At 38.1% G+C, this 21,031-nt stretch overlaps 3 protein-coding genes across 6 annotated transcripts in view; 1 reads left to right on the forward strand and 2 right to left on the reverse strand.

Annotated features, from left to right (window-relative positions):
* LOC144666343 (uncharacterized) overlaps nt 1-6,628 on the reverse strand; it is a 75,531-nt gene extending 68,903 nt beyond the window's left edge. For all 4 annotated transcript variants that reach the window (XR_013573169.1, XR_013573170.1, XM_078527752.1 and 1 more), the window contains exons 1-2: nt 6,308-6,628; nt 1,116-1,841 (exon numbers count right to left, since the gene is read on the reverse strand). Coding sequence is in view for 2 of the 4 variants with exons in the window: in XM_078527752.1 (XP_078383878.1) it covers nt 1,116-1,841; nt 6,308-6,536 (955 nt within the window). In the remaining 2 variants the exon portion in view is untranslated. The remainder of the gene's footprint in view (nt 1-1,115; nt 1,842-6,307) is intronic.
* Nucleotides 1-21,031, forward strand: part of LOC144666424 (uncharacterized) — a 74,018-nt gene that overhangs the window by 39,543 nt on the left and 13,444 nt on the right. The window lies entirely within an intron of this gene.
* Nucleotides 11,492-13,416, reverse strand: LOC144666426 (uncharacterized). Its single transcript, XM_078527860.1, has one exon. It carries the CDS (start codon nt 13,407-13,409, stop codon nt 12,750-12,752), a length of 660 nt encoding a protein of 219 aa, XP_078383986.1. The 5' UTR covers nt 13,410-13,416; the 3' UTR covers nt 11,492-12,749.

Below are 21,031 nucleotides of genomic sequence, written 5' to 3' on the forward strand. Positions count from 1 at the left end.
AGTTAACAGTTAAGTGACATTCTATTAATTATACTGAATACGATTGTTGTTGTTGATAAAAGCAACAAAATTATTTCCTAATAGCAACGCTATTTCGTGACATTTACCTGTCCCGTTGCGTGACCAGGTGACATACTAACCGATATTATATGCCAAAGGTACCAGGATCGTTCCCGGGTCGTTCCAGACACATGTTGATCTCCGTGATGGCGTCGAGTGGGGCATGGTCAAAGTTATTCTGAGTTTTTATCGAGATGATGACAAAGAATCGGCATTCGAACGACACACAGGTCGCATACCGTTTGACATGGCAAGGCACAATTCAATAGACATAGGTTGTAAACATTTGATCGATTTCATGAAAATCAAACGAAAAGCAGAAAAGTTTCAACTAGGTGCATTTGACTTCAAGTTGTTACGTATAAACACACGGAACTGGGGGAGGCCTTAAGACTGCTTAGAACAAATTTCTCTAACACAAAATTTGTGGAAAAAGTTTACCACTTCCAATCACATCTTATCGAGAGAGGTTACCCAGAAGAGCTTCGCAGAAGTTTTTTTTGAAAAAAGGAAGCAGGCCCTTCGACCACAACTTACAAATCTTGCCTTGTGTAACGCAATACCAACCAGCAGTACAAAACACAGTCCAAATTTGAACCCGGCGTGCAATAGAACAACATATTATATTAAAAGGGTAGGTCTCTCAAAGATATACTCGTGAGATCAAAAGTATGAAAATGGCTAATACGCTTGCGCGAGAGTCTCGCATGCCTGTCAAGTTATTTTTATATCACTGACATGCTGAAGTAAAGAAAATTCGGGTTATGGTGCAATACTTTTCGCTGTAAGAAAATGAAAGTTAATAGATAACTAGAATTTAGTAGTTAACTGACAATTAGCCTTAAAATTAGTAGTTAACTGACAATTGGGTACCTCCATTAGCACCCTCTTATAAAAATGGGATCTAATTTACAAATTTTAGCCTAACAGGTTCTTAAATGTTAGATTCTTACTCGCGGGTTTTTACTGTATCTCTAAGAAAAAACAGTATCAGAAACTCAATGGTTGGATTGATGGCATTATTTAATTAAACAAAGAAAAGCAATTATCATTACCTTTAAGATGCAAGCTGCTGATAGCCTTAAGAATTCCGTAACCGGTGTATACCGTGCACATGTATGATCCAACATAAGACCTTTGTACATTGTTGATTCGCAGGACACCAACTTCCGAAGAAGTATCTGACAACAAGGAACCTCCAAGCTTACTCCACGTTATCCTTTTAGATGTTTGACCATCAACCCAGCAGTAAAATGTCGCCTCTTTGTTGATGAAGACATCCAAGGACACTGGAAATACCTTGATCTTTGGGGAAATGGCGCATTCTCCTTTCGGTCCCTGTGACCCTATCGAGCCTTTGTTTCCCTTTAAGCCCATCGAACCTTTTACTCCTTTAAGGCCCATCGGTCCAACATCTCCTTTTTTCCCAGGGTAGCCAATGGGTCCTTCCTCGCCCATTTCACCCTTAATTCCTTTCGGTCCTTGAGGTCCCTGAGTTCCGGTTGGGCCTTGAGCTCCTGTAGGACCCAAAGGTCCTTGTGGACCTGGTATCCCAGGGGCTCCTTTTTCTCCCTTGTATCCAGGATACCCATGAGCTCCTTTGTCTCCCGGGGGTCCTTGTGGGCCAACTTTGCAAATCTTGCCTGGTGGGGTACATACCTTGTTGATTTCAGTGTGAATTTGCTGAAGATATATTTTTGGAGAAGTTTGTGTCTGTGCAGCAGCATCTCTTCTTTTCTTGTGATGACGGACTTCCACGACGTTTTGAGGATATTCAACATCTACATAATGATAGAAGTTACAGTTATTAATGTTATCAACAACAACAACACCAAGCTTTATTTGCATGACTGTAAATTTGTTACAATATTGCAAAAGCGTAAACTTATTTAGTAATAACAATAATAAAAAATAATAAAATAATAATATATAGTAAAAAACAAAAATGATTCATATACCAGAAACTCTCCTAGTTAACTCTAGATAATTGGAGGTAACATATTCGTTCTTAAAAGATCTATAAAATTCTAGTTTTTGAGAATGCTGTAGAGTATGCTGCCAATACGAAATATATTTCTGTTTCATTGACTGCAGAAACATTGTCACTTTTGCGGTGTCTACTAAATCAGGATTAAAATTACCAAAATTAAAATATTCGGATATCTTCATAAGATTAGAGACAAGACATTACCACCCCTTACCACCCGGAAGTTTAACTGAGCTAGCCCTTTTCGGACTTCCTCTCCCCTACACAAGTTATTTTTGCTTGAACGGGAAAACTATACAGCGGTTATCCAATTACACAAACATGGAGTCGGCCCTTTTGCTTTCAAGAAAATGTCCAATTTTTTTCCTCGGTTTCCTCGCTCCACGTTTGTTTACAACTGTGGAAAGTCTTGACGCCAGATTATGTCAATACTGATCAAGCCTTAGAAATGATTTTACGGGCTGGAAGTGATCTTGATGACGAAGAAAGTGCAGAAGACGATTTTGACGATCCTAGAAACTGTTTCTGGCACGTTGTTCATTTCTTTTGTGAGAAGAAAGTTTTTCTGAAGGATCGATTCAACCTTTGCCGCCATGTTGCAGGCCTTCGCTGCTAGAAGAGTAGATAGAGCTAAGAATTCATTGTTTGTTTTCTTTAATTTCGTAGACGAAGTTTAAGAATAGTTTTTTGAACATTTTGGCCAAGTTAAATTGACAAGTTCGATTGGAAGCTGTCCTAGGAGCTGCTACCACTTATTTATTCCTATGTTATACCAGAGTGAAAGTCACATAATTTTGTATAGAGTAAACCATCGTTGGCTAAATAGTTGTGCTTAATGAATAGCATATAAAATAACCTTTGCTATGATGTATACATTGCCTAGAAAAAATTGTAAAACATCTTGAGAAAATTTGTCCAAACCTAAAAGTTATGATTTTAATTTGCATTTTCGCATAGATTATGTATGTTTATTGGTTACCATGGAGATAAATTTTAATTATTTGTTTATGTTTTGGATCAAACAATGTTTATAATTTCATAAGATTTCTAACCATATATAACATGTGTATTTTACTGTAAAGGGCACTCCTTGATAAGAGTTTTTTTTTGTTTTATAGCCCTGTGAACAATTTTATGTCTAAAAAATATTCAGTCTGAAAAGGACTAGGCAACCTCCATAAACGGTACGCAATGCATGCAGAAGCGATGACTTTTCCCAAGGGGGTCTTAATTTTTTTTAGATAATTTGTCAAAAACGTAAATAAAAGTTGCCGCCAACTTTTGTGTTAAATGATTGTTCAACAAAAGTTGCGTTACTCTGTAGCGTGACAATGATCTACGATACTTCCTGCGAGCGACATGCAAGGTCAGGCGCTGTCTCTGACTGACCAAATAGCCACATTGTATTAAATAAATGGCACGCAATGCATGCAGAAGCGATGACGTTTCACAAGGAGTCTTACATAATTTTGAGGAAATTTGTCAAAATCGTATCGTAAATAAAAGTAGCTGACACTTTGTGCGTGAAAAAGACTGCTATCCAACTGCAGCTTACATTTTTCAAACATAAGAAGCAATGTAAGTGATTGTATAAATAGCATAGCATAGTTAGGATCTGATTGAATTTAAATAAATACAGTACTTATAAATTCACAGGCAAAAGATGCAATTAATTCATTTTCTTTGTAGATTTGCTCAATTCAAAACAACAGTTATATTTTACTTTATATTCTAATTTTTTTTTAGATTTCCGTATGATGTCTCAACAGAGATTGCGTTATATTATAGTATGACATCTGATGAACGACATACGATACGCGCTAGCAAGCTTTTAAAGAAAGGTCAAACGGTCTCTTGCTCACAGCGGCCCTTTATATTATAAGCATTAGAAATTTCTGTCTACTTAATCTAATAGATCCCATCATTTATAATTTATCTCTTTCGTTTATACATTGTAGTGTTCCCTTCTAACTGCACGGAAGTATTTTGATTTTGTGTTCTACGCGGCGTTTTCTTGTTTTAAGTTAAACTTGATTTCTGTTCGATCGCGACAGAATAAAAGCGCCCGTCGTGCCATGGCAATAAGCGATTACGTCATCGCTTAAAAATGTAAAGATGTGAACATGTCTGTCGACTGAATTCAAAAGAAATCATGAATATATAATTTTTCTCTTTCGTTTGTACTTTGTAGCAGACCTTTCTAACTTTACAGGAGTATTTTGTTTTGTTTTTTTCGCGGCGATTTCTTATTAACTTGATCTCTGTTCGCATAACTTATCTTCCTGTATTACTATTCGGCCCGGGGGGGGGGGGGGGGGTACTCCTATAAATTTTGGATAGGGGTGTGCCGCCAGGGTTCTTAAACCCTGACCCTATTTAAGGATAAAGAAGCGAAAATTGATACCCTTTTTAAGGCCCAAAACCAAAAAATGACACCCTATTCAAGGGGAGAAGAAGCGCTCCGTGACGACCCAAATAACGGCCAACCGCGCACGGCAAAACACAAATCTTTATAAAATCGCTTTACTTTTACTTGGACGGTTAGTTAAGTTTTAAGATTCCTTTTTATTTTTCGTTTAGCTGGGCGTTTATTTAAGCTGATAGAATTTAGGTACCCTATCTAAGGATCACACCGGGAACACAATGCCAGAATGAGGAAAAATGATACCCTATTTAAGGACCGAGAACCTCAAAAACCATACCCTATCGGGCGGCACATACCTATATAGCCCACATATGGGAGTAACCCCCCGGGCTATTCGGTTCTATTAATTGGTCGAGCAAAACAGAATGCAGTACAAAACTACAGAACCAACCGACGCCTCATCGTCATCGTGTAAAAAGTGTTAGCCGGAACCTGGTAGCATCCGATTCAAGGGGTTTAGCAATATTTCAGGTCTCTTTTGCACTAAACGGGTAAACCGATGTAAAGCGCCATTAGCCTCTAACCGATGCCGCTCTTCTGATCGGGGACTGCGTACGAACTTTTACTAGGGGACGAGAGGGGTGGGGAGGGGGTAGCGTGGGATGTCCAAACTCCTTGTCTCAAGGTTAAATACGTAAGAATTATATGGGTCAAATAATGATGCAACTTCTTGTTGATGACTGCGAATTCGGAACTTACCAATTATTGCCACTAACCTTAATTTTGCTCTTAGCTCGTTTAAGTTGATCTATAAACACGTCTTACATAAACTTCAAGCTCTAATGAATTCTTTCTAGCCTGTGATTTCACAGTACAGACTAAGGTGTAATTCGACCGATCAATTGCGTTTATATTATGTTATGTTTATTATATCTTGTAGGAAACAGTTGCGTATTTTCTAGGCAAAGCTCTCTCCATATTAAGGGTACTTTTTGCGAGAAAATGCGCAAACCTCGTTTTGATCTTTCAATAACTGGCAGACGAAACAAATCACGGACTCTTAAGACAAGAACTTTTCAAGGTCATACGAAGTTTTCGAAACGGGATGTTTAGTTTCAGTAATAAATGATCAGTGAAGTTATAAACACACACTTCCTGTAATTCGATCAGTCACGTATATCTTAAGCTTCTTCTTTCTTCTGCTGAAAACAAACATTCCTCGATCAATTCTAAGAGATTTCATGCTGTATAAACCATGCATTTAACGTCCTCTTAGATGGTTGTAATCGCAAGTTCAAATAAACGTCAAACAATGAAAATGAATTGTTAAAGAATGACACGAGCATGGAACAAAGAAAAAAATCTGAGTCCCCGACGGGAATCGAACCCTCCCAGTTCCCGTTTGGGCGCTCTAACCAACTGAGCTACGAGAGACTCGTGGTGAGCTGGCTAGGTTGATATGTGACACGCGTCCTGCATACTGCTAGGATCAGCAATGTAGAAATCATCGAGTGTGTAGTAAAAAATAAAGATGGTAAATTTTAAGCTCGGTGATAAATAATGAAAATGAATGTATTATTATCGTTAATGGACTTTGAAAGGGTCATTTGAGTAAACAGACACTGTTGGATCTGTTACCAAAAATTTTAAAGAACGAAATCTTATAAACCAAATTTGCCGAAGCTGTTATTCCGTGACTTTTCGAAAAGCAGCTGGCGTTTTCTCGCACAAAAAAAACCGACATTTGTGCCGCTCCGAAAGCAATTTGAGGTAAGTAAGGGGGCTAAGTAAACATTGCACTTGAACCTGAGCGGTATACGTACAGGCTAGCCTGAAATATCAGTCTTGTCAGCTTATTATCGAAACTCTGAACATCAAAATTGTCTTCTACTTACACTCTGGCGTTTCCATTTCGTCTTTGTGATCTGTTGTCTGCGGTGATTGTATCTCGATGCGCCTTTCGACATTCGTAATGCGCAATTCATTCATCTCCGTTTTCCTGTTTATCGATTCCATTCTCAAAAACAGCGCCACAATCAACGACATGGAAATAAAGGACAGAACCGAAGAACCTTTGTGGAGAACGTCGCTACATTTGGCGAAAGATTTCTTGTTTGCGTCCATGACGGATTCCAGTTAACAAACGGTTGTTCAATGAAGTTCGACTGCCGTGCTAACTGTTTGATTTCCCTTCAGCAGTTGCATGTTTCTGTATACATGACATGCCAAGACATAAATCGCTGGAAACCGTTATTAAATGATCTGTCATCGCTCGGAGAAAACTTTTTAACCTTTCATTACGGATGATAAAATATTGCTTTTTCTAACATGCATATTATTTTGTCATTATTCCCAGCGCGTGATCGAGCAGGCGGTATTCTCAGAAACCTGTAAGGGTTATTCTACAAACCAAGACGTCTTAGTGATGAGACTCTTTGTAATGTAGAAGAGAAACATAGCGCCATATGTTTAATAGTGAGTGAAAAAATAGATCACCCGCGCCGTACACGTAACTAACCTCAAAGCTCAAAACCATCCTCAAACATCGTCGCCCCTTAATCTAATGAATGGACCATTTTTGGCACCCCTTCTGACTAATTCTTAAGTCCTATCTGATGAGAAAATACGGCGCGTTCGATCTGGCTGCTCTCTTAACATGGGGGGGGGGGGTTGGGGCGGAGGGGGGGGGGTGGTGATTGGGAGCTTAAGTCTTTGTTAAGTGCGCTCGCTGTGTGCTTAGAATTCGGCACAGGGGTTTCCGTGGCCAACCTCAAAACAGCTGCGAGATTTGATTCTGAGTAAATTTTTACCTATTTAATTTTACTTAATTGTTTTACGCTGTACTGTACTCGTTTTTTTTTTTTTGGGGGGGGGGGGGAGGGAGGGGCTCGGTTGCTTGTTGATGTTGTTGCTTGTATATGAGATAGAAGTCATAGAAACACGCACAAGAAGGCTACCTTGACACAATTTGGAATCCCGATTTTTTCAAACTCCAAGCGAAACGAGAGAAAAAAGGAAAAAATTGCAACTTTTGACTGCGTGAAGCAAATCCAAGGAAAACCTAATGCGCCGAAAACAGTTATTAATTGACCTGTCACCACTCGGAGCAAACTTTAACCTTTCATTACCATCCCATCCCGCATCCCATCCTGGGCCTACTTTACTTTTTTTAGTGTTCATCCTTTTCAAGAATTTAATTGCGTTCGACGAAGGAGAGCGCAAGCCTAATTTTGTTTTTGTGTCCTGTGTCTTTTGAGTTGGTATGCCTGTGTACTGTTATGCGGAATGAATCGAGCCGCATATGCGCGCGCAAATGTATGGACACCAGATTGGCCGCCCCGATTGATTTTTGCAGGGGCAAATATCGGCCGGGGAACTGGTAACCACAGATGGCCTCGATTTCATGCAAAACAAGATGGCGTCCCAAACGGAGCTTAGAAAAATTGTTTTGCTTGAAAAAAAAAAAGAGTTAAAAACGTGTTGCCAAAATTGTAATTTTGCCAAAAATGTCATAGAGAACAATTGAAGGTTATCGTCCAAGGTAGCAGAGTTGTCTTCAGCCACTGAACGTCATAAAAAGAGTGGAAAACGAGTAAGTCGATGCGTACTGGTTTCGTACGGAGTTCGTTCGAAGGTAAACCAGCGAATTTTCCTGCAATTATATGTTGCACAAACCTACTTAACAATTAGACTACGAGCCCAAGTTTTCTATGAGCAAATAGTCAACGAGGCGCAGCCGAGTTGACTATCGCTCATAGAAAACGAGGGCGAGTAGTCTAATTGTTTTAGTAGAAACTCTAAAGGATTGCAGTCCAAAACCTACAATATTGTGCCCTTTGAAGACAAAAATCAAGAAAATTTACCGCTTAAAGAGCTACGCGAGCGCGCGACTGTTTTCTATCGGCGAATAGAAATCAGTGGGAGAACCAATCAGATTCGCGGATTTCCATTAGAACACAGCTGAGTTTCTACTAAAAATTGTTAGAATTAAATGCATCGAGAGTGGGTATAATACGGATCGAAATTGTTTTATCACTTCTTTGAATTTGTGATATATCGTTTAATCGTTATTCCTAGAAACACTAGACGTTTTGACGAGGAAATTGTTGTGTGAATGTAATATGCGTGTAGTGGATTATCTGTCAATAATGTCTGTGGAATTTTAAATCGATTTCCAGAAGTTTGTGGAAGTTTAAATCTCGTTCAGTGCCAAACGATAACAGGTCAAGTGAAATAAATAATTATTTTTGTGTTAATAATATTTCGATCATTCGTTCTATGTTTTTTTGGCTTGTCACACAATCTTTAATTCTCACACTTACATGTATCCTCCTCGCGTTTAGTGAATTATAAGCATAATAACTAACTTTGACATAAGGCATACTACAAGTATGCCGACCATGTCGGGTTTTTTGCCACTGCCTGCTTACCTTGGGTCTATTTTACCTATAGGTCGAACGCACTCCCCTAATCTCTGATTACTACTAGTATTTTATCTTTTATTCTCCAAACTCAAACACCCCAATTCCTCCCCCGCCCCTACCACCACAGTCTCAAAAAATCTTATGTGCAAACTCTTTCCTTATAATCTATAAAAAATGTTTATTTGTCAAATTAACAAACATGTCCACCTGTCTTTTTTTAAAATATGTTTTATGATCAAATGTGAACGATTTCTCGTCTGTTCTTTATTTTAACAAGCTGGCATTAATGGCGTATGGAGGCGCAGCGGAGTAATAATGAGCGCGACCAAGTGGTTCAAGCTTGAGCCGACCAGGAGATTAATAATGTGTTCCTGGGTAATTGCACTCGCGTCTCCAAGGAACCAACATCTCACCTAGTGGAGGGTAGATATATTCCTAGTCACTTCATGTTCAAAAATTAATCTTTAAATTTATAAATGGCGTAGAATATCCAAAGAGAACTTCACATTGTGGCCAGGGAGCCCCGTTAGATCTGGGAACTAGATTCGTTCTTACTTTTGTAAAAAATGTAAGTTTCTTGTCTGGCAACACAATTTTCTCTTTACCCCTACTTAAAGGAAAGGAATTGACTGTACGCCTTTTTTTACAAACTTTTGCTATACTCAAACTGCTTATACTTTTGAGTTGCCCAAACAATAAACTGATAAAAATACTTAACAAGAAATGGAAGACAACTAGAAGTGGGCACACAAATGCTCTGTCAGATGGGCCAGAACCGAGGTGTTGAAGGACCTTAAATGCCCTCTTAACAGTTTCCAACGGTATTTTTTATTACAGTTTTATTCCATAAACTAGCAGTTAACTTTCATAATGTTTGGAAGGTATTATCGGAAGTTTTCTTTTCTTTCGTAAAGAGGATTTATTTTCGGGGCGGGGTGGGGGGGGGATGTATTTCGGAATTTAACGGTATGTGATAAGAAATAGCGGAAGCTATTGTGGCTAGGATCGGATCGGATGGGATGGAATGAATGGAAACAAAAAATGTTTCCAAAAATCGGAGCTAAAATTGCAGTGTTTGACTGAGTGAAGCAAATGCAACGGAAACAACTTTTGGTTTCAGTTATCGCGAGGTTTGAGAAATCGAGGCTTTGAGAGATCGGGATTCTACCAAAAGAAAATTGACCAAGAGGATTTGTATTTTCTCCTGATTCTACTGTATGCTCTGTGTTAGGTGACTTGCAGTTGGAGGCGTACGTTCTGAACGAACGAGCCAATAACTTCAGTTATCCAGCATTATGTTGGGTGAACGTGGAAGATGAGAAACTAAATAATATCGATTTGTCGAACATCCAAGGGGAACGAAAAGTGGTTCCAGCAATCGGATGTAAAATTGCAGTGTTCGACTGAGTTAAGCATTACATTTTGCCGGCGGTATATTCAGTCGCACGCAGGACAGGACAAGAGCACATACCAACTGAGATAGCAAGAAGGAAATGGGCTTGGATCGGCCACACACTACGAAAACCAGGCACTGACACCACCAAGCAGGCCTTAAAGTGGAGTCCGCAAGGTAAAAGAAAGGTGGGAAGACCTGCTAAGACCTGGAGAAGATCAACTGAGGAGGAGTTAAAGAAAGCTAACATTAGCTGGAACGCAGCAGAGAAGGCGGCAGCAAATAGAGTTCGGTGGCGAAGCATTGTTGACGCCCTTTGCTCCACCAGGAGCCTAAAGGAATAAGTCATAAGTCATATTCAGTCGCATGGCGCACGGAGGCAACCCAGTTATTGGAAAACTTAACTGAACTCAAATAATTTTTTTTAATTATTTAATAGCATTGCCTTACTTTACAATCTTTAGTTATTGTCTTCCTTCTTTCTTTTTTTCATGCTTGCTACTTTAAATTTTTCTTCTCCTAATAACTTAGTTTTACAGTGGTTAAATATGTTTCCTACTTTGAATTCATTTGTACAGAAATTTTAAGGCAATCACCTGGATAAGAAATCGCTAGACCCAAATAAGCATACGAAAATCAAACCCCATACATTCCTATTCACAATAACTTACTTTTCATCAATGATTTCACAAACACGAAGATAAAAGCGTTGTGTAAAGAAGTTTATTGAAACAAAAGAACTATGACAGCTAATACTTCATCAAATAAAAACTGTTCCCCAATTAAACACAAACCAGTCCCACTAAAATTTTGATGTGCCACATATCCCTTACATTTGACATGCTATGATGGTTAATTAGGAGACAAGAAGTCTCATTTGAACAAGTTCTTCCAAGGGATTTTGGTTATGCGGTATATGGGGAGAGGAGAATGAGGTATAGGGTATTTAAACACTGAAACATGGGCCGGTATATTCATGTTAATAACCATAGCAAAGACAGTGAGTTGACGGCGTGTTCTAGAGCTTATGCTCTCTCCTGCAGCTTAAAAGACTTTCTAGGAATATCAATATTTTATCTTTTATTCTCCAAACTCAAACACCCCAATTCCTCCCCCCCCCCCCCTTACCACCACAGCCTCAAAAAATATTATGTTCAAACTCCCCACTTCACCAATCCCCTCTTACCAACCCTCCTTCAACAAGGAGATTTTACTATATTTATATATAATTGATCAATCATGTGCAACCAAACTTGAAATAAGTTAGAATAGTAAATGAAGACGTTTCTTTGAAGATCACAAATTACTTTTAGCTTAGATGATATAGAACCTTCATGCGTTTAACATCTACCATTTTCACATAATTCACAATACACGCTACTTTTTTAACTAAATCTTTTGGTACATGTCATTACATCCTTAAACTCTTGAGGTCCCATTGGAACATAGGTCGTCCACCAGATATCTCCATCTTTCCTTGTCCTTGGCCACTTTTTTCCAGATGGTTCCAACTCATCCCGGTCTGTTGTACTTCAGCCTCAGTTGATCTTCCCCATGTTTTTTAGGCCTTCCACGGTTCCTTTTACCCTGAGGGGTCCATCGAAGGGCATGCCTGGTGACATTGGCAGACCGCTTTCTCAGCGTATGGCAAACAATTGTCCTCCTCATGACCGGAATACAGAAGGGTTTCTCCTATGCTCAGGTGAATTTGACCAGACTGCATCCATATTGTTTCGCACAGACCGAGAACTGCGATGTTGTATCGTCAAATATCTGCGGAAACTTGCGCTGTCTTCCCAGTCTCGAACATGGTCCGAATGTTCCATGTTCCAATGTTAGTAATTGCCCTGGTTGAGAGAAGATTCTGCACTGTAGCTCCCATTTGGCTTTCACTACGGTGTGTCATACGCAATCTCTGTGGGCTGCCTTCCTGTCCCAGAACATGAGTTGATGAACTTTTTTTCGTTGACGTTTCTGTAGCGGTTGCAGTTTTTACGGGGTGGGGTTGCTGGTCCCACGCCCAACCCTCCTCCTTTACCCGGACTTGGAACCGGCAGGGAACTGGTTGTGAGCCAATGATACTCACGATTTCATATGAAACTAACGAAATGTCCTGTTATAGAACAGTGAAACAACATTTTTTGAAATCTAAATTGAAACCAAACCTGTCATCACTTACAATTACGTGGACGCATTTTTGTACAATTTAGAAACATTTTGAAATGATTTACTGTAGTACAACTATGGTTTAAAACTTACAAACAGCAACGTTTTAAGTATTGCCAGGCTTAATTATCGAAGTACTAAGAATGTTAAGCCGCATCGGCAAAATGGATGACCTTACAAGTTTTTCATACACTGAATTAATTGAAATATAATAAGTCCTATCAAATCCTACGAAACATTGTTGATCAGCACTAATTTTTAACACATGTATTATCAAAAGTAAATTTAAACTTAGAGTTCAAGCATATTCTGGGAAGTAACTTTCTTGAAGATGAAGCTTGTGATTGATCCAACTTAACGAATCCACAGATTCAACGAGTAAGACTTGGATGCGGCGCTTCCTGAACTACTACCTTCTTGAGGACCATAACCAAAGTCATATTCAGTTTCACTCGTTCCAAGGTCAACAAAAGAAGCAGCGTTTGTTTCCGTTATTCCGATCCCGTGATCAGCACGTTTACAAGCACTTCCTCCTCCACCAATCATCATCACTGATCCATCACCAGTATCCCAGTCACACCAGAAGCCGATCTTGTTGGCGCTTTGGATGTCTCCACTGCACTCAGCCTGTTGAAACCCGTCTGTTGATTTGTACTGACCGCCATATTGAACCGTACAGCTTCCCAGACACTGGTTACTGGCCCAAACAGTACCATTTCTAAAGTCGCCATAACTTGTGATCTTTGTTCGGAATGTTTGTCCAGCCAAACAGTCACCTGTGGTCTGTAACAAAGGAGTGTGACTGAGGTCATCACTGCGCGTGATCTTAAACTCCCTGCCGCTGACCAGCCAAAAGGCTTGTGAGATCATGTCAGTGTTACTAGACGGACTAGTTGTTGTTCCTATGGCAACCTGCTGGTCATACCACCAGTAACCAGTGTCAGCCATCCAATTCTTGTCATCACTGTTTGAGAATCGGGCAACAAGAGTCCATCCTTTGCTGTCATCTGTCATGTGGCAGTACACCTAATGAGAGGCGAGCGAATTATGTTGAACACATGATTAATATCTTCTTTATCTACCCCGGCATAACAAATCGAACCCAATCGAACTAAATTTCAATCGAACTCAATCGAACTCGATCGAACTCAATTCATGGATTGAGTTCGATTGAGTTCGGCAATCGAACGAAATCGAACTCACCGAAAAGAAAAAAAATCAATCGAACCCAATCGAACGTTCGATTTTCGAACTCGTGATTTGTGTAAAACAGGCATTGAAAATCCATAACCAGATCTTGGAAGCTCGAGTTACTTCAGCCCGGAGTGTAGCGCACGTGTTTTTCGTAAACGAAGAAATACTGCAGAAATGGCTTCAGATGCGATGTGGATTGTAAGCTTCAAATGTGTAGTAAAAGGCTACCAGGAATGCCACTTTGACGTAAAGGATGGCGAAGTTTTCAAGGTTTGAAAGAAAATAGGCAAGAAAGGCCGTGCATTCCGCATTGTAAACGAGCGCATCTTGACACTCAAGAATTAAATTTAACTTTTAATTTTGACCTGAGGAGAAAAATAATTTCACTGTTGCATTAACTATTTGTCCTTTCTATCATGGCAGTAATTATAAGATGCTTCCATACATCCAATATACTGACGCTCGTTCACCTCTTACTCTCTTGGTTACTGTTAATTGTCCAAGATGAATTTGAGAGAATCATGTATATCGTTAGTAAGATATTTATCATAATCATCCATCTACTGTACGCCGTTGCCTGTGTCGCGGTTAGTAATTTGCTTGTATTTTTGACTAAAAGTAACCCTTCGAGTTGTCTTATTAATTTCCGCAATTGCAAGTTAGCTAAAAAGGAAAGAGTACAACGATTTCGGAATACGCCCGTGGGTATAGTGATAGCTTTGTTCTGTTCTGTTTTTTTCTCTTTACTGCCGTGGACAGTTTATAAATGGGGTTTCTATTATTGAATAAATTGTAAAAAAGCACGAGAAAAACCTGCTTTGATGGGCTTGCTTTGTACATCCAAATTGGTCGTTACTATTCCAGACGACCTGCAACTTACAGACCCAGAACGATCCGTTCTCAGAAAAGGACTTTCTTTGCTTTGTATTGGTTTACCAGAGCCAATCGAACGCAATCCATTTAATTGTGTTCGATTGAGTTCGGTTTCCGAACTCAATCGAACACAATCAGATGGATTGAGTTCGATTGAGTTCGATTTGTTCGATTGAATTCGATTTGTTCGGAAATCGAACTCACTGAAAGTCTGGTGTTCGATTTCGTTCGATTGCCGAACTCAATCGAACTCAATCCACGGATTGAGTTCGATTGAGTTCGATTGTGTTCGATTTTCGAACGTTCGATTAACTATGCCGGGATCTACAGACTTGAAAATTATGCTAGTCTATGGTCGGAACATCTTTGGACATTTCTCGGAAGTCTTCGACAAACTTCGAAAATCGTCGGTGATTATTGGTAATCTACGAAATTTTCGGATAATGCTCGGAAACGTTTGTATGACCTGGATGGATGGATAGATGGATGGATGGATTGATGGATGGATGGATGGATGGATGGATGGATGAATAATCTTTATTTCAATGCGGTTAAATCATCAGCTTTTTAAAAGTTATTACACATAATCCTACATAAATACTAAAAATTTAGGTCGTTTTTTTTGTAAGCCCGCTATACTACAACAAAGAACATAATTTCCTGCATTCTCGTCCCCATAGCCCTTTCGTTTCTCTTAGCCGGCTTGGCACGAGAAAACGAAGGGCTCTGGGGACATAGGATTTTTGAATTAATTCGAATTTTTTTGATTGCCTATTTGAAACAAAGAATTCCTAAGGGACAGACCATTAGAAATAACCGGAGGGGGGGGGGGGAGGGGGTAAAACATTTTCGGTGCAGGAATTTTTTTTGAAGGCCTTCTTGTCTGCAGGAATTTTTTTTTCTGGAGCATAAGCTTTGCACGAATTTTTTTTTCGCCCAAAGATACAGGTCTTTTTTTGTAACGCATCTATGATTTGCGCAACAATTATCATTATTAAATAGCATTATTGTTTCATTTTTCAGAGTCGTTCTCTGAATTAAGCGACATTTACACTGCACGAAAAAGCGGATTTACAACCATAGCAAAATCGTAGCAAATATGAAGTAAATACCATATTTGAACGTCACTGCTCATATTTGCTCAGATACAAATATCATGATTGCATTATATTTGCACACAAGGCAAAGATGGTAAATACCGCATTTACTCAATGTTTTCATACCGGTAGCAAATGTAAAGATAAATTGTACATTTGCGACAGCTTTTCTGCTGTAGTAAAGGTGAAGTAAATAGTTAAATTTACTAGACGAGAAGTTGGATTTACACGTATAGCAAATATGTTGCAAAATATCACATTTGCTTAGATTTGATCATATTTGCACGCAAGTCAAACTTTGTGTTTACTGTAATATTGCAAGTAAAGCAAAGATCTAGTAAATATCGTCTTTGCTCCGCATTTACATTGATAGCAAATTCTTTCAAAAATGATGTTTACTTCGCTTTGATGATATTTGTACATGAAATAAACTTGATGTTTGCACACATTTACTATAGCGTGACAAATACGAACAAAATTCAATTTTACTTTCGCAGTAAATAGCAGGCAAATATATAAATTTGCCTCATGAAAGGAAGGATTTGCACTGATGGAAAAACCATATTTGCTTTCGTTTGGTTCTGTTTGCTATATAGTCAAATGCCATATTTGGCCAGTATTTGCAAGAAAAGAAGGGAGGGCAAAATAGTAAATTAGCCTAGTCTTTACATGCTCTTTACAAAAAAAAAGTGCCAGTGAACATTCACTGATCATGAAAGTCTTTGTTTGAACAAGCATTTAAAACGTTGTGCCAAACAAGCAAATTTCCCCTCTCCCCAATTACTTGTATAATGAAAAATCGGTCCGCGATGCGTACGTGTGGGGGCTTGATAATTTCAAATTTGATTCTTCTTTTTTGTGAATTCATTTAGTACATTCAATTACCTTGAGGCTGCTATTTATTGCGGCAAATAATCTTTGCGATTTTTCGCAAATTCATTCCTTGAAAATTTATGAGCAGCAGGTGATTCAAACATTTCTTTGATGCACATGATAACAGATAAACAGCGGAATGTCTATTGCATTGATATAAGATATTTTCGTCTCACGTGCCTAAGTACGTTTAAGTAGCACAGTCGGTTAGGCACCTGACTGCGGATCGAGAGGTCGCGAGTTCGAATCCCAGATGAGAGATTTTTTTTTTCTTTTTTCCTTTTTTTTTTCTTTTTTTAACCCATAGCACTAAAATGGTTTGTTTATTACATCGCTCCGTAGGTATGCATTGCAGAATAATTTACATGTAAGCTGTTAAGTAATAACGCTGTAAATAAAATAAAACAGAACATATAGACTGATTCAGGTACAAATGTAATTGTGCTGTTTCATCTGAAAAGCTTTTCCTTTTCTTGCGAACAAGCAGTCCAGCCACGCACTCGATTTTAGCCAACGCTCTGGTTTCTAGATAGATCCATCGCTAATGAAGCTTATGTGAAACCCGATTTAGTTTTCGAATGCTCCTACATGTACGACGCTAGCTCGACAGATACGAAAGAGATCGATCCTGCGGCTCTCAATATTGGCTTGCGTAAGCGTAAAAGCTCCTCTTGAATTGATGTGCAACCTGCACAGACTTCCAGCCAAACGAAATGTTGGCTAGTATGACTTCGTGAGCTGTTGTAATGACGAGCAACTACAGGAACAGCTGAAATCAAAGAAACCACACGAAACAACACGCCAAAATCCAATATGGCCTACTCGACAAGACCGCCGACTCATCCCCAGGATCTCTCGCAGAAGACCACGTGACACAAGCAAACCCACGCACAAATAAATAAATAAATAAATCCCTAAGTCGATGACAATGTGGCGGCTTTGCCCCCACAAAAATGAAAATGGGAAACAGAGGAGGAATAAAATAAACAAAACAAAATGCATGCACACATTTCAAGCTCTATGTAATTATTTATTTCAACATTGTCACGTGGCACCATGGAATCAAAAGAAATACAGTATTATAAATATCTTGAAATAGATATAAAAGAAAAAAAAAACAGCTAAGCACTTTGAAACAGTCTTAAAAAGGGCATATAAAATGCTTTCTATTTCTTTACAGGTCATCACTAACTTAAAATCAATAACTATTCTCACATGGTAAGCAGCTTAAAACTTTTTTAGAACAGTAAGCATGAGATGCCTACATGTACCATACTTAATGTTCTTGATTGACTGTTCGTAACTGTCAAATGAATAAAATATTATACTTGTACATGTAAGTATCTTTAAATCTTGTCAGAAGGCAACCAGCTAAACATTTTAAAGCAATAAGTATAAAACTACCGCAAACATATAAGAAATATTATAATTATGATCAGTAAACTGTTTTAGTGCATGTATGTGAACATTTGGTTAACATGAATCAGCCATTGTCACAGACAGTTCAATGCACATTTGAAAGATCAATGACAGCATGAAGAGCCTAACTTACAGTAGCTTGTTCCCCAAAATGAGGTTTTTGCATAAAAGAGACAACTAAACATTAAAAAAAGAAAGCATTCAATCAAGTACATGCAACTTTCAGGAAAACATTACTGTAATAATCACCACTCAATAGTTGAAATTTCCATTTCAAACAAATTAAAGTTCTCAAAAAGTTTAAAACAAAATAGTATGAGATTTTAGTTTTTTTTCCCTTTAAGCTTTAGAAATGCAGTGATGCACCCCATTATTAAACAAAAGGAGGGCATAAGGCACCAGTTATGCTAGGGCAAAGAAATGCCATCAGTTGCAAAGGAGCTCAAGATTTCATGTTGATGCCTTTTTGCAATGTGGACTGCTCTAAATCTTTTATTCTCTGCCTCTTTTTCTGTGAAAAATAAAAAAAAATATTTATCATTGATATCACTTAAATTGAGTCACAAATTGGCAATAAAACGTATGAGGCTGCTTAAAAGAATACAGTAAAAACCCCGTGTAAGAACCTGCTTTTTTAGAGTTTGGCAAAACAGGTTCTTATATTTTGGGGTACTTACTGGCATTTTTTAGCTTCCCTGTGCAATTCTTGATCTCTAAAGACATCCTTTTTGATAAAATACAGTTATTGTATTATAAATAAAATAGTTTAACCCCACATATAAGAACCTTTTGGGGTATTAAGGAAGCAAATTTCTGTCAGGAGGTTCTTAATTTCTAGGTTCTTACACGCGGGTTTTTACTGTAGTTATACCAAAGTAAACACCACTACTACTTAAAGGACCATATTCAGCCACAACTTTTTTTTTGTTTACATACGGGAGTTTTGGAATTACATGTATACAGCTATTTCAATAAACGTTGTCGGGTCAAAGCTTAAAGCTAAAAGGCAAGACCGTATGGCGTTCTGGGTATTCACTACAAATTTGCATATAAGCTTCATTAAGCATCATCGCACGTGGAGAATTCACGAGTTTGTTTTTTCCTCTCAGGAGGACTTTCTGTAGCTTTACCTTCACTGTCGCTTGGTTCTGAGTTTTGAAAATTCTCCTTAAATTCAGTGTGGCTAAAACCACCTTGTTTCACATGTCTGAAGAAATAGAAAACGTGCAAATTCGCGTTTGTCATGTCATTATATATTTTAGTATTCAGCACGTGCAGTTGCCCTCTTCTTCTACCCATACTGCCTTTCAGTCTTGTCTTTAAGCTTTGATCCGGACAACGTTAATTGAAATAGCTGTATCTTACGTGAAGCACGACTATATGAAAGATATCACTCTGAAACTGCCCAGATAATTAAAAAGACTTCAAGCAACACAAAATACAGTCTGTAATACAATAAACAACAATTCCCCATATAGTTTTCATAATTTGATTGCATCAAAATTGGCAGAGGCTGACTAGGGTCCTTTAAAGTCTATTTATAAACAGAAATGTTTAAGAATCTATTTAGAGACAGTAAACATGTGAATGCACACAAAATATCATGCATGCTGTAGTTGTAGCAGCTAGAATTTGAACAGCTACAATGTGTTTTTTTTAATAATGTAACCAAAATACATGTACATGCGCACAGTATTGTGTGTAATCTTCTTGTTGTTCTTCTTGTGATTTCATGTAAGAACCTTCTGCCTGCATCCATAGCTAAATAGACTGTGAATATTAAAATTACATTTTGTATTCACATACACTAATTGCATTTAATAATACAAAATTCTAAAAAAACTGTTGAATGGTAAAAAAAAAAAAACATTTACCATATTAAGACGACTTCGGACCCTCTGCTCCTTTGAGAGATTTTGACTGCATTTCTTGAGTTAATGAGACTTTGCCTCTACTTTGTATGAAAATTGTCACCCATGATAGCAGCTACAAAATAATAATAATCAAAAAAATATTAAGTCTTGTTCAAACATTGCAAAGACACATATTCTTAGATTAAATTAACACTATATACTATTCAAAAGATGTATGAGTGTTTGTAATAAACTATTCCAAACAAAAATTGGAAGGAGAAAGACTTAGGAAGAAGGTTACGGTAAAAGTACATGTACAGTTGTGCACTTTTTTGCACAACATTTATGTCAAAAATTAAATAGCAGGTGAGGGTTATCTACGGAGACATCTGTGGTTGGAGTTCTCAAGAGCTTAATCCATGTTCATAAAACTTTTAGGATGTCACTGAATAAACACCACAAAATGTTGTTTCAGATTTCAAATTTATCAGTGTGTTCAGTAATCATGCATACATGTACTCAACAAAGGCAATTAAAATTATACTGGTTAAATTAAAATTTTTAAACCAAAGAATTAGACTATGTACTGCAACTACATTTTTGAATACTTCAAACTAAACAATTGATAATGTGCATTATTTTGTGAGTAAGAAGAAAGAATGAGGGTTTACCTTTATTTTACTTCGTCGGTTCTTTGTACACCAGCTGAAATTTGCTGGTTGAAAATCTTGTTTTCAGGTTCCTTGAATCTAGCAGAATAAATATATTAACTGTTTAAGCATATTGATTTCTGTACCTGCCCAGGCAAAAAAAAGCAACAGTCTTTGTATTGCAAAAGGAATACCGGAAGAGCTTTCAGGATTATTTAGCTTAAGAGTGACCAAAAATCCCTTTTTCTCTCCTCTGAAAAGCCTCAGTATTCAATTTGTGGTTCCAGCAATATCCATACCCTCCCCTCTAAGGGATTCTTGATATGACCCCCCTCCCATAGCCTGCGTTGCAGACGAATTAAACCCTGGTACAGTCCATCTGCGAAACGCAGCCGAAAAGCTTGCTCGATACGGTATCCCCCAGGTTTGCAAGGATCTGTGTATTCACTTCTGATTGGCTAGTTTCATATTACTTTCAAACATGCTTTCTCATTGGACAAAATCAAACTCACAACTGGTCACGCAAGACTTTCTAAGCAAAAAATAAATTTATTTTGAAAGACGGGATGAAAACAGTTCAACATACTTGCCTAAATCAAGAGTCTGAGATGGACAACTTTTTTTATACAGTAGACAGTATTAAAAGACGTTATTGTAATTCCTAGCAGTCAAGGTGC

The sequence above is a fragment of the Oculina patagonica genome, chromosome 9 (assembly GCF_052425735.1).
Source record: "Oculina patagonica isolate OP01 chromosome 9, crgOcupat, whole genome shotgun sequence".
In the NCBI taxonomy this organism is placed as follows: domain Eukaryota; kingdom Metazoa; phylum Cnidaria; class Anthozoa; order Scleractinia; family Oculinidae; genus Oculina; species Oculina patagonica.

Bases quoted from the DNA above. Each gene is read 5' to 3' on its own strand.
- LOC144666426 (XM_078527860.1), bottom strand. From the start codon at position 13,409: ATGACAGATGACAGCAAAGGATGGACTCTTGTTGCCCGATTCTCAAAC.